The 13,556-nt window shown below is 38.6% G+C and overlaps 1 protein-coding gene across 2 annotated transcripts; it reads left to right on the forward strand.

The window, feature by feature from the left end:
* Positions 1 to 217: 217 nt before the first annotated feature.
* On the forward strand, positions 218 to 12,690 carry LOC107716327 (metal transporter CNNM2-like). Of its 2 annotated transcripts, XM_016522706.1 has the most exons (8): positions 218 to 1,849; positions 7,322 to 7,465; positions 8,066 to 8,203; positions 8,321 to 8,490; positions 8,675 to 8,768; positions 9,151 to 9,213; positions 10,415 to 10,593; positions 12,480 to 12,690. In XM_016522706.1, the coding sequence occupies exons 1-8, from the start codon at positions 397 to 399 to the stop codon at positions 12,675 to 12,677; spliced, it is 2,439 nt and encodes an 812-aa protein (XP_016378192.1). In that variant the 5' UTR covers positions 218 to 396; the 3' UTR covers positions 12,678 to 12,690. The 2 variants fall into 2 exon arrangements, with proteins under 2 accessions (XP_016378192.1, XP_016378193.1); XM_016522707.1 differs by lacking the exon at positions 9,151 to 9,213.
* The last annotated feature ends 866 nt before the right edge of the window (positions 12,691 to 13,556 follow it).

A 13,556-nucleotide genomic window follows, 5' to 3' on the forward strand; every position in this document is an offset into this window, starting at 1 on the left:
CATTCAGTTGGTCCCCGGTGACCACTCCCATCTTTTAGGTACCGCTCATTTTACCCGCTGATTGGTCTTTGGATACACCCACTACCGCGTTTAAGCCCGATAGCACCGCCTCTCCTCCGACATTTCGCGCGATGTCATTGGATACGCCCGGTCTAAATTTGCATACGTGGCCGGATTGGTCAAGATGAACGTCCGTCATTAGGCATCTGTACTCGCAGCAGTTCACATAGAGCGTGCTGGTGTGTCATCGTGGAGCAGAAAGGCAGTGATACGCGGTGAGTAATGCCTGCCTTGTTGCTTGATGTCAGGACTGCTATAGAGAGAATGAAGGCGGACGAGGATTCCCTCTGACTGTAGCATCCTACATTCATTGATTAAAGTCTGCCCATTGTCAACATGGCAGAGCAATGGACCGCAGTGCCCACTTCTAATATGGCGGCGCTGAACCGGGCTAGATCATTGACTGTTATATTCTTAATTGTCAGCAGTTGTCTGATCAGTAGCATTGATGGTAAAGACGCGCCAGAAGAGACTGTCATCATTGGCCTCCGGCTCGAGGACACCGACGAGGTGTCGTTTATGGACAGAGGCTTTTTGCGCGTCAGCGAGCGCTCTCGTGTCAGGTTAAGGGTCTATGGGCAAAACATCAACAACGAGACGTGGTCCAAACTCGCCTTTACGGAACACAGCATCGGCAGCGCACCTGCGGAGAGCCAGAGCCCCGGAGACGCACCTGCCTCGCATCCCTGCGGCATCCGATCCTCCGATATCATCATCCTTCCTAACGTGGAGGTAAACAGAAAGACATCTGGGATTGTTGAAATAGAGGTGAAACCTCTGCGAAAAACAGAGAAGAGTAAACTGTATTACCTGTGCATCGCCACCGTCACACCTGGCGCGCAGGACTCGTGGTCCGAGAACACCTGGATTTATCACGAGGGGCATGACACTAAAGTGCTCGTGGTGGAGGAAAAAAAGTTCCTGCTGCCTTTCTGGCTGCAGGTGATTTTTATTGCCATGTTGTTGTGTTTGTCCGGCATGTTCAGCGGGCTGAATCTGGGACTGATGGCGCTGGATCCAATGGAGCTCCGGATTGTCCAAAACTGCGGGACTGAGAAGGAGAAGAATTACGCGAAGAGGATCGAGCCAGTCCGAAGCCAAGGAAACTACCTTCTGTGCTCTTTGCTCCTGGGAAATGTCTTGGTCAATACCACTTTGACTATCCTGCTCGATGACATCGCAGGATCAGGGCTGATCGCTGTAGTGGTGTCCACTATAGGAATTGTGATTTTTGGAGAAATCGTGCCACAAGCCATCTGTTCCAGGCATGGGCTTGCCGTGGGCGCAAACACAATACTCCTGACTAAATTTTTCATGATCCTCACTTTCCCTGCATCATATCCCGTCAGTAAACTCCTGGACCACGTGCTGGGGCAGGAGATCGGCACGGTGTACAACAGAGAGAAGCTTCTGGAGATGCTCAGGGTGACAGATCCGTATAATGACCTGGTCAAAGAGGAGCTCAACATCATCCAGGGCGCTCTGGAGCTCAGGACTAAAACTGTGGAGGATGTCATGACGCCTTTGCGAGACTGCTTCATGATCGCCGCTGATGCCATCCTGGACTTCAACACCATGTCTGAGATCATGGAGAGCGGCTACACGCGAATACCTGTGTATGAGGGTGAAAGATGTCATATTGTGGACTTGCTCTTTGTCAAGGACTTGGCCTTTGTGGATCCAGACGATTGCACGCCGTTGAAAACCATCACCAAGTTCTACAGCCACCCTCTGCATTTTGTCTTCAATGATACAAAGCTGGATGCCATGCTCGAGGAGTTTAAAAAAGGTCAGTTGTGATGTATACAGTGCATTGTTTTTTAAAGCTACACCTTGAGGAATTTAGCTATATGATAATACAATGATGCTTGAGGACTTTACAAAAGATAAAGTTATATACAGTTGCGTTGTTTTTTTGTTTTTTTTTTGTAAAAGCTATATAATTGTTGACGAATTCACCTGCATAACAGGTGAGGAGCTTAAAAATGGTAAAGTTATAGATAATGTCATTGCTTTTTGAATAATTCAGGTTTATTATAATAAAAGTATATGTCCTTTATCATTTGTTTTAACAGCATTTTCAAACTTTAAGTAGGCTAACCGCTAAAGTTAGATTACAAGTTAGTCATATAGCGCTAGCAAATAGAAGTCACGTTCGCCTGAGTAGGTAACCATAACAACAGTTCACCGCTCCAACCATAGATAAATATACGGCTCCAACGCTCACATCTGGCGGTACGTCGAGAAAATCATCGAAAAAAGTACCCTAGCGTTACTGTTTATCTCTTTGTTACCACTGTTATTTGTTATATATTTACATATCATCTCTATATCACAAAAAGTGTTTTATTTAAAAAATCTTGAAGAAATTTGGCAAACTGTTGCAGGGCGACATTGCGCATTAATTATTAACTAACGTAAAAGCATTTTTATATTATTTATAAATTACTACTTTCTAACTGCATGACTAAGTATCTGTTTAGCATGTTATAATGCAGTAACTCCCTGGGTTGGTTGAGGGTCGGGCTTTGGGGGTCCCGCCTGGATCAGTAAAGATTTTAACCACTCCTCTAACCTTTAACTCCGCCCCCCACCCCCAGAGGGCGATCAATATGCTGTTCAGGGGGCCCAGAAACCGTAGCGGCGCCCCTGATGGTACATGTTCTCTCTGAGGCTCAGAGAGAACATGTGAGGTGTGGGGTTCAATGAAGACAATTCAAGAAGAGTGAATTAAACTTCACCGTCAGTGATGCAAACGGGTCTCTGACTCAGACATAACATTGATTTCTGGAGTAGAGTTCACAAAAAGGCCATATCCACTGTAAACAGACTTAGATATAACCCAAGTTTTTATTGTGCAACATCACGTCCCATAAAGCTATTTTATGATTGTTGTTGCTTGAATCCTTACTACAACAGGCACTGAGTAATCATTCTGGTTTGTAATTTTCATTCAGTGCCCTGAGCCATCAGAACATGATGTCTTAACCAGTGAATTATTTTATGACAAAAATACCAAACAGCAATATGAGTGGGTCAAGTTATGTCATTACGTACTGTAGAAGAATGCAGCCGTAACATATGTGTTTAAATGGGTAAATTTCATAGTTTTAGTTAAAGTGTGTCTTAGTAGGTTTAGTCAGTTATTTCAATGTAGGAGCCAGTTTGAGTTGAAGAATTCTGCCTTCGATGGTCATTTTCAAACACGCTGTCTCCCAGTTGAGGACACAGACCATAGTAGGACCGCGGCCCAACATTCCACAAATTGCGGATCAACAGGAAATGGACTTAACCAGATTTGGGCAATAATTGAGGTATGTGTAGTACAGTGTTGAGCTTGAGTCCATCAACAAAGCCTGTCTTAGAAGCCCCCACATCTCCTGTGTAGGACTCCATATCACTCACATAAGCCTTCCTCTCCCTGTCTTTGTTGTGACTTGGCATAGCTTTCAAACTGTGTTTACCTAACACAAATGTAGTGATATGCTGTTATGGCAAAAGCAAATTGTCACCTGATGTATCAAAGGGCAAGTGACCATTAAGCTGCTGGTCTCTGATGGACTATATCTATATATTATTTATATCCTTATGCTAGGTTCCTCTTGGATATTATGTGTCTGTACTGTAATTTCCAGGCTATTTATTTCTGGCTGTTGTAATATTTTGTACTCCGCTGTTTTTTTATTGCTTGATTTCAGGTTGTTGTTTGTTACGTAAACTGCTTTGATTGTGGCTTTTTCATTCTTGGCTTCTCTAGTTTTATAAAATGACTCTTTTCAGGAATGAGAGATTTTTGCTTTCAAAATGTTGTGGGGTTGGAATGTGTAATCCTGTAAGCAGGGTCAGGAATTCACAGGGTTAATTGATGTCTATGTTGACAAAACAAGGCACATTTGGCAGACTTAAACATAAATCGTGTTATAAACAAGATTGAACCACTAGTTTCCAGTAAAGGCTCTTTTAAAGAATTATGCGTTGTTGTTACAGTTACAACTGAGCAGTAAACCGAAACAGGAAAAGGGATGAAATGGTGTGGAATGGATCTAAATTATAAATATATTTATACATTTATTTGAATATTATTTTATAAAGTATATTATGTTATGAATAATTTACACAACCGTTAACAAGTTAGGGATCAGTTCGATTTTATTATTTAAATAGAAATTAATTTCTTAACTGCATTAAATTGATCAAATGTGACTGTGAAGACATTTATAATGTTACAAAAGATTTCTGTTTCAAATAAATACTGTTCTTTTGAAATTTCTATTCAATCAAAGAATCCTGAAAAAGAAAGAAAAAAAACAGCACAACTGTTTCAATATGGATTATAATAAGAAATGTTTCATGAGCACAAAATTTGCATATTACAAGGATTTCTGAAGGGACAATGAATACTGAAGTAAGCTAAATTAATTATTACAAATGATCGATAACCAACTACAGATATCCTATTCTGTAGCACATATAGGCTATTAATGGTATTATAGGTTGGAATGATTGCTCATGTACCATCAGTAGTTTTCATTGTTACCAATTTTAGTCTTAAATGAGCATTTTGGACTTAAAAGTCTCCTAGGTATAGATAAAGTGATAATTCTTTAATAGTTTAATTAAAGTAAACATTTTTATGAGCACTGACATGTTCAGTATATCAGGAAGCTTTAATATTTTGACGTGACTTTAATGTCACTGAGACCAACATACTGAGGTCTGATGAGAAGCTTTTTAATTGAAAAAGCAAATGTTGATCAAATTTTGTGTTTGAAATCACACTAAATGATTATGATGCGAGTCATAGGCTTGTCACAGGGGAGAAGCACTGGGGGTGAATTTACTGCACTGAAATGTCTATTTCCGGGGTGAAATGTTATATAGACTAAGTCTTTTTCTTGGGAACCTAAAGTCATTTTACTGTTTTAAAAAAGCGCTATATAAAAAAAGACACATCAGCCTTGATAAGTGCCTGCAACAGTTGCAAGATGTTCCAGTGAAGCATCACAGACGTGCCACCCACAGTCCCATCGACTATTTATAGGGAAATTCCATTATGGAAAATATCTAAGGAAAACCTCATTCCATAAATAAGGTGGAATGTACAAAATGTGTCTTTTTGTGTTGTCTAGAAACCATGTGTGTTCTGTTCACTTGATCCCAAATGTTTAATATAAGACCATTCTGGAAAGCATTCCATCAATTTATCTTGGAGTTTTTTTTTTCTCTCGAAAGAATGCTTTATGATCGACAGCCATGTCTTAAGCATAGAAAGGAATTGTCTTATTCTTACATGACAGAGGTCATATTTTTATGCCTTGGGAAGTGTGAGAGAATTGTCCATAGACTAGACTACATGTATACACTACCGTTTAAAAGTTTGTTGTCAGTAAGATTTTTTTTTTAAAGAAATTAATAATTTTATTCAGCAAGGATGCATTAAGTTGATCAAATTGCCACAGGACATTTCTATTTCAATTTTTTCCCCACCCACAATTAGAGCAAATAAATAATGAAAACAATAACAATATATAAATTAAATTAACAGTACTTTAAGTTTTTCAGGTATAATATTTAAGTACAGAATTACTATAGAAACTGAATAATCTATTCAACTGTAAAATAACACTGGATAATCTTCACTCTATAAACAGTAATGACACAGACAGCAGAAGGTTTATTTAGGCTGCTGTCTCTTTAAGACCTCGTGCACGGATCTAATGTTCTGTTAAATGTGCGTTTTGCTTCTCAGCGTTTACATTCACTTACCGACTATGTTTAATATAAACCGACTGTGTTTACGTGAATACTCGCCAAGACGGGCATTTTGACTAAATTTGGTGTGTATTTGGCCATTTACGCGCAATAAGGCACAAAACATGACTCAATTGTGTAGTCGCGTGCTGTTTCAGAGGCTGTTTCATGTGCGCTTTGGGTGTGTGGACGCACAGAAAACAGAGTGCGCAAGTATTGTATTGAGTTCTCTTTCGGGTTTTTTGCTCTTGAATGCCTTAAAGTTGCTTGAATGTTTAAATTGGCAAGACTTAAAAGTAAATGATACGTTCCGTCATCTGTTATAAGCGCGGAACCTGCGGGAATGAGTAGAATTATGCGCAATACCCACAATCTCGCGCCGAAATTCGAGTCCTGCTCTGTCTCCCCCGCCTCGACTGTAAATGATGTCAAAGAACATTATGCTATTTGAATACACTTCAAAATATCTTCTCAAAGTGGTCAAAATTAAACAGTCAGACTTTGTTATTTGCTGTTAAAGCCTCCGTGACACTGTGTGGGAATTTCTTGGAAACTCAAAACAATGGCTCTTCTCTAGATTCTTTGGATATAAGACCTACTTGTGTTCTCGGTTTGGCTGTAACTGGACTGAACCAATGAGAGATCATTTATTGTGTCTTATTTGGTTCATGTTGAGGAATGACTGTTTAAATCTCTCTTAGATCAGGGGTGAGAGATGTGGGTGACCTAGACTGTAAAAAATAATATTATTTTCCCACTGTTTTAAAGTCATGCTGGTTTTAAATGGAAACACACCTATATTTCCTCAGGCGAGAATTGGTGCTTACTGATTCCAACAGGCATGAAACAGGCTCGCATGTTCCTTCAACCAAGCACAGGGTAAAGAAAGATCGGTCAGTCATTAACCCGGATCTCTCTGCCGCCCAGTAGTTTTTTTTTTTTAAAGAAACCGCTTCTCTTTTTTGCTGCTATATACTGGTATTTATGGAAAAGTTTTATACGGACACCCTACATAATGGATTGCTACACTGCCATGCCGGTGAGAGCATCGCCCAAGTTGAATGGAACTTAATTTCAGATCTAATATTAGCTCTGGCTCTGGAAAATTCCTTTTAAATGATCACTAGCTGAGAAGCAGGAAAATAATTTTCTTTAACGTTTTGGTTGACAGTGCTGGGCAGGAATTTTTTAAGCAGCTTATCAAGGAGGTCCTGGGAAAACAGATGTGGAACCATGAGAGATTTGCTAAGAAAACTAGATGGATCGTTGTCTGACTGATTCCAAGAACCTTATGTTTGAATAGTCACAAAACTGTCAAATAATGACTCTCTCATAGATTTTAGTAAGAATGCGTGACATATTTGAATCATAAACCAACATAACTGTGATTCTGTGGGGTTTAGTGCATTTATGGTTGTTGAGGGTACAGGGAGACCACCATGTTCAAAATGATCTCTGGAGATACCTCATAAACTCGTAGTGTAAGTGTATTTGGTTTTTGCCCTGGCAGGTAAATCCCATCTGGCCATTGTCCAAAGAGTGAATAACGAAGGAGAGGGAGATCCGTTCTATGAAGTTCTGGGCATCGTCACGCTAGAGGACGTCATTGAGGAAATTATCAAATCTGAGATTCTAGATGAGACAGACTTGTACAGTGAGTAACATTTACATTTGCAAATCTGGCAGATGCTATTATCCAAACCTATGAGATTATTTATTCATTTATTTTATTCTGTTTATTCAACCTATGGGTGATTGACTTAACGCTTATTCATTTATTCCAAAATAGAAAGTTCATATATATTGAATTCACGTCTTCTATGATGAGCAACTTTTTACATTTTATTTAAATTAAAAAAAAAATTTTTTTAAATGAATTTCACCTTATATTTATTCATGAATAATTCATGATAATTGTATTACAAATACTTTACATTGAAAAGATTACATTTTTTTTTCCTTTTTTGTTGATAATTTTAAGATAAGTGTGCCCTCCCATTTATTCAAGGTAATTAACTTTTTACTTGATGGTTACACCACATCACATTTTATTTAGATTAATTAAATTGAAACTTTTCTTGAAAATGGAATATAATCTTTTCAAAACCATGTAAAACAAAATGAATACAAAAAGTACCTATCTGAGAAATTGGCACAAGTGTTTTAAACTAGATTTTTAAAATATTTTTCCTTTCTTTAACACAATGTAAGTGAAACCATTTAACCATGTCATTCTGTTATTCCCAAATGCAAGCTGACAACAAGACAAAAAAGAAGGTAGCTCACAGAGAGAGGAAACAGGACTTCTCTGCTTTCAAACCCATAGATAATGAGTTGAGGGTGAAAATATCACCGCAGCTTCTTCTGGCCGCACTGCGTTTCCTGGCAACTGGTACTGATGTCCAGCATGTAACTACATGTGTCTCTGTGTTTTTTTTTTAATGATTAAGAATGCAATCACAAATTTGTAAAACATTCTTAAACCCGTTTTTTCCCCTTCTCCCCCTAGAGGTGGAGTCATTTAGTACGGCTCAAATGTCAGAGAAAATCCTCCTGCGCTTGCTGAAACATCCTAATGTCATCCAGGAGCTCAAATATGATGACAAGAACAAGAAAATGTCAGAGCACTACCTCTTTCACCGCAACAAGCCTGTGGACTACTTCATCCTCATCTTGCAGGTATGAGTTCTGATTGAGAGGTCACAAACTTTGCAGACCTTGAATTTTTTTTATAGGTGCACTCCTGTAGCAAAGGCTGTTGCAAAGGCTTGGTCGCCTTTCAAGACTCCTCATTTTGAACCAATTTAATACAACGACTTTACTGAGTTTTATCTCCTATACTTGTATCTTTGTTGGCCTACAGGGTAAGGTGGAGGTTGAGGCTGGAAAGGAGGGGATGAAGTTTGAAGCTGGTGCCTTCTCTTATTATGGAGTGCTGACTTTAACCTCCTCACCAGGTCTGAATGATAGATTTTCTCACTTCTTGTACACACCCCTAAATGTCAGGATTTTGAGTGAAATGACTGATCATATAATGCGTTTATGAAATGAATGATCTTTGGTCATGAAAGAAAGAGTCTCATCTCCAAAGTTTTTACACTCTTAATTTTATACAACTCTTTCTACCAAATCATGCATGATGTTGTTTGCTCTGAGATTTATTATACATGCTTCTGACTCTCTTTAATCAATCACATTATGTAAACGCACACTATGCAAATGATTACTCTTTTGATTCTTGATGGAATTCTGTGTAAATCATATTTTCTTCCCTATGATTTCCTTTTATCTTTCACTTCTTCTCTCTTTATTTTTTCCTCAATTCCTTTTGCTCTCCAGTTCCTCTCTCCTTGTCTCGAACCTTTGTGGTGAGCAGGGCAGAATCGCTGGCAGGATCTCCAGGTACCGCACTCGTTTCTTCTCACCTTTCACTCCTTCCTCTGAATCCTCTGTTTTACGTTAGAATCTGAAGATTTGAATAGTGCATTAGGAATTTTCCCTGTCCAAGGTCCCCAATTTCTTTAACAAAGTAACTGTCAGTGGTCTGAAAATGATCATGGGAGCCTTTAAGCAATCTGATTAACTGTTTTCAACTTTGATAATAATAAAAAATGTTTCTTGAGCAGCAAATCAGCATATTAGAATGATTTCTGAAGGATCATGTGACACTGAAGACGGGAGTAATGGCTGCTTAAAATTGGCTGTCTCGGGAATAAATTGTGTTGTAAAATATATTAAATTAGAAAACAATTATTTTCAATTATAATAATATTTCACAACATTACCATATTACTGTATTTAACAATATTACAATTTTAATCAGATAAATACAGCCTTGGTGAGCATAAGAGACTTCTTTCAAAAACACAAAAACAATCTTACCGACCCCAACGGTTTTAATGGTACTGTACAAACGATTTGTTGTTTTAATAACTCATTTTCATATGAAGGCAATTGGTTGTGTATATTTTTGTAATTTTGAACAAAATCGACACGGTTAGACATCTGACCCTGGGATTATATACATTCCAGTGTAATGACTGTTGGACTGCTTCCCCACAGACATCCTTTGAACTATTTCTTTAAGAAGTGGAGAACCTAATCTTATTTTGATTAAAAACTCTTCACCTTGCATTATGTGTGAGTTACTAAGCAGATGTTCCAATCTTAATTATGTCACTTTCTGGCAAAGTTTGGAAACATGTAAAAAGGGAATGGATTGTATCCATTGTTTTATCAGCAAAACAAAAGTAGTACCAAATGATTGCTAGAAGTCATTGGCTAATGGTTGTTTACCCTTATTGATGTTAATTATTTGGCTATGTAAGCAAATCCTCACTGGATTTCTAGTAGAGGAACATCTAAGTCACATTAAATGGCTGCTACATCACAAATTTGGATTGTAAACAAATGAAGCTTAACTTTTTTGTCTAAACACACAAAATAATTCCACAGCATGGTTCATGAGAGGAGACAGGGCATCCAAAAGGAATGGAAAAATGAATGGAACATCAGACAAGAATCTTTTGTTTCATTTGTTTACATCACAGCAACACCAGCAGCTGACCACTGACCTGCATGTCACCCTTTATTTGCTATACAGAAAATAAGTCACCTCCACGACCGTTCGGACTCAACCACTCGGACTCCCTGAACAGGAGTGACCGGATGGAAGTGGTCACTCCCACACTGGGCAGCAGCAATAACCAGCTCAACTCCTTCCTGCAGGTCTACGTGCCAGACTACTCAGTGAGAGCCGCCTCTGACCTGCTCTACATCAAGGTCTGAATGCTGCTGAGAATTTATATTGCACTTCTGAACTCAAACTGGTTTATTTGAAATGCATGGAATTGCTGAAATTTCCTCAAGCTTTCTAGAGGCTCAGCTGCAGTTTGACTCGTAAATTCCTGTCTGACCAGAGTCATGTTATAACTGAAAATCATATTACATTTTCACGTTAAGCAGAAGCTTGTATCCAAAGCCAGGGGCGTCATGCAGCTTCTGTGTTAGTGCATTTGTACTTTTATCATTTAGTGCAGAGAATTTCAAACTTTTTTGACTCCCACATGTCATGATCTTTCTTACTGAAATATAAAGGCAGTTATATTTTCCTGTATAAAGTCTCATTTATACTATGTGATAAAAATGTTTAGTGTAATATTATACATTTCCAAAATTGAATAATGGGCATTTATTTTGTCATTGCACTAGAGCAGGGATTCCAGAGAGGGGACTGCAGGGGTTTGTAAGTTGATGAAAAGCTAATAATTAATTAAATTATAAATATTTAAAGTAAATAAATACATTAAAAATAAAACACTTAACAAGATAAAATATTGTATTTGTTTACTTGCATGTCTTGTGACCATTAATTGACATGTTATTAAATTATTGAAATATTAACTTAAAATCTCAGGGTGTATTTCATGTAAATATTTGAGGTCAGAAGGGTTTGTCTGACAGGAAGGTTTGGGAATCTCTGTACTAGAGAAAAGCAAATCATCATTTTTTTCTGGAAATGATTTACTTGGTAGTAAGTCGATTTTTTTTAGAGCATCATCGTCTGTCAATATAAATCTAAGAATATAATGTAATAGAAATATTATATAATGTTATTATATAAATCTGAAGACCAACATTTCAACTGAATGAAAAATTAATATACAATTTTTCACAATGAATGTCCATTTCAGAACATATTTCACAAGAACCTAGAAACAGATTGCACTTTTATTTCCTACTCTTAAAAATTAGAACTGTCAATAGCATCAAATAATTCCATTAAAATAAAACAAAAATGATTAATCTGACTATTTTTGTCTTTCGAAAGCCGATTGAAATGGTAACAATTAAAATTGGTGGGTGTGTTAAAAATAATTATGTAACACATATACAGAGTTCTGGCATTAAACTCTAGATGGCGCAGTCCGATAGGTCTAACTCAATCTGACCTAATGACATCATCACATGGCACAGCTGATTGGTTCTCTCCTGTATCGGTAGCCAATGAGCTCGCTGCTCAACATTCAAATATATGACTAGTGCTTGCCGTAGCAGTTGCAGCTTGCTTCAGAAACCCTCCACCTTCACCAGCTCCGCCTGTATAGATCTGCTACGAGGTGATTCATGTATGCTATATGGCGGTTATTTCATGTATGTTATATTTGCAGCAGCAATATTTCTTACATGCTCACAGCAGCATGTTGTGGATGTATTGGCAGTAGCAAGTCTTGGTACTTGCTCTGCCGCAGCAGCAGTGTAGCAGATCTATTCCGCCCAGACCAAATACATTAACATTGTCATGTACATTACCATGCCAATCCCTCCGAGTTGTCATGACAGACATTTTATTCATTTAACATGTTAACTTACACAGCCAATTAAAAATAAAAATAAAAAAGCAAGAAAATAAAACTAAAGTTTCCTTGGATCAACTTATGGCCATAATTGGTCAATTATATAATTTATTTCATTTGAAATCCACTTGCTCTAAAAATCTAATTCTGAAAATCTGTGTGAATTTCCATAATTCTTCTATTCAAAGCAACTTAAAAATGATATAAAAATACAACCACATGTGATTAATTCCAGATATTAGCAGTACTGCATTGCATCCAAAATAGACCAGTATAATTATGTCTCATCAATTCTTGTTCTCCCTCTGTCAGGTGACCCGCCAGCAATATCAGAACGCCCTGATGGCGTCTCGCATGGACAAGACGCCCCAGTCCACAGACAGCGAGTTCACCAAGATCGAGTTGACCTTCACAGAGCATCAGGACGGACCACTAGACGAGTCGGCCACTCTTTTGACCACCATCACACACAAACCCAACCACACCGGCCACAACGACGGGGCTATTTAACCATCCTCAGCGTAGAGAGATATGGCAAAAGAGAGCAAACGGCTCCGTTAGCCTCTCACGTAGTGAGCGAGAGGCCTTCGTGTACACTGGGCAGCTTCACTTTGACATAACGAGTCCTCTCATCATGGTCAATTTCAAAGGGGAACGTACACAAAGACTACAATGTGAAGAGCCGCATATCCCACAATGCATGCACTAATGACTTTAACACCTTTTGTAGGCAGCGGATCAGTCAGGGACCACCACATCATTCTCGCTCGCTCATTCGATCGAGGACGGACACACATGAAATGCACATTTTCACTTCGAAGGAGCAAGGTGACGACCCACACCACACCTCGACCAGACACGATACCAGAAGGACAAAGAAATAACGGTGCCTTTAGACAGCTCTCGGTTACTGTCAACAAAGGAGGTCCCCGAGGGCCCAGGTGACACAGAGCTCTCCAAAATCGACCCAGGAATCCTGAGCAGATGCAGCCACAGATGAGATATCAGCAACCGGGAGGCTTGTAAACACTCGACGGAGATCAATAACCCCAAGCCCTTCGAGAAAAGCCAGGATACATCTCAGAAGAGGCCTCACGACCAAAGACATTTGGCATAGACAGGATAAAACAGGCGGCATAACTGTGGGTCCTTCAAGAGAATTTGTTACGCATAAGCAGGCAAAACGGGCATTTGTCTGGACTGTGCAAAATAACACAGACAACGATTTTAGCGATTTCTTCTGCCCAGGTTAATCCACGTCACTCACAGATGTGCTTACGTACAGCGTTTGCAGTACAAAGAAATCACACGTGTTTACATATGAGGGCCTTTTTCATCTGTATATATATATATATATATATATATATATATATAAGTTTTGTTTTTTTT

This window comes from Sinocyclocheilus rhinocerous, unplaced genomic scaffold, assembly GCF_001515625.1.
Source record: "Sinocyclocheilus rhinocerous isolate Xijiao unplaced genomic scaffold, SAMN03320098_v1.1 scaffold869, whole genome shotgun sequence".
Lineage (NCBI taxonomy): Eukaryota > Metazoa > Chordata > Actinopteri > Cypriniformes > Cyprinidae > Sinocyclocheilus > Sinocyclocheilus rhinocerous.

Coding starts and splice junctions, on each gene's coding strand:
- LOC107716327 (XM_016522706.1), top strand. CDS start 397: ATGGCAGAGCAATGGACCGCAGTGCCCACTTCTAATATGGCGGCGCTG. Junction 7,466..8,065: donor AGATGAGACAGACTTGTACA/GTGAGTAACATT, acceptor CCCAAATGCAAG/CTGACAACAAGACAAAAAAG. Junction 10,594..12,479: donor CTGACCTGCTCTACATCAAG/GTCTGAATGCTG, acceptor TCCCTCTGTCAG/GTGACCCGCCAGCAATATCA.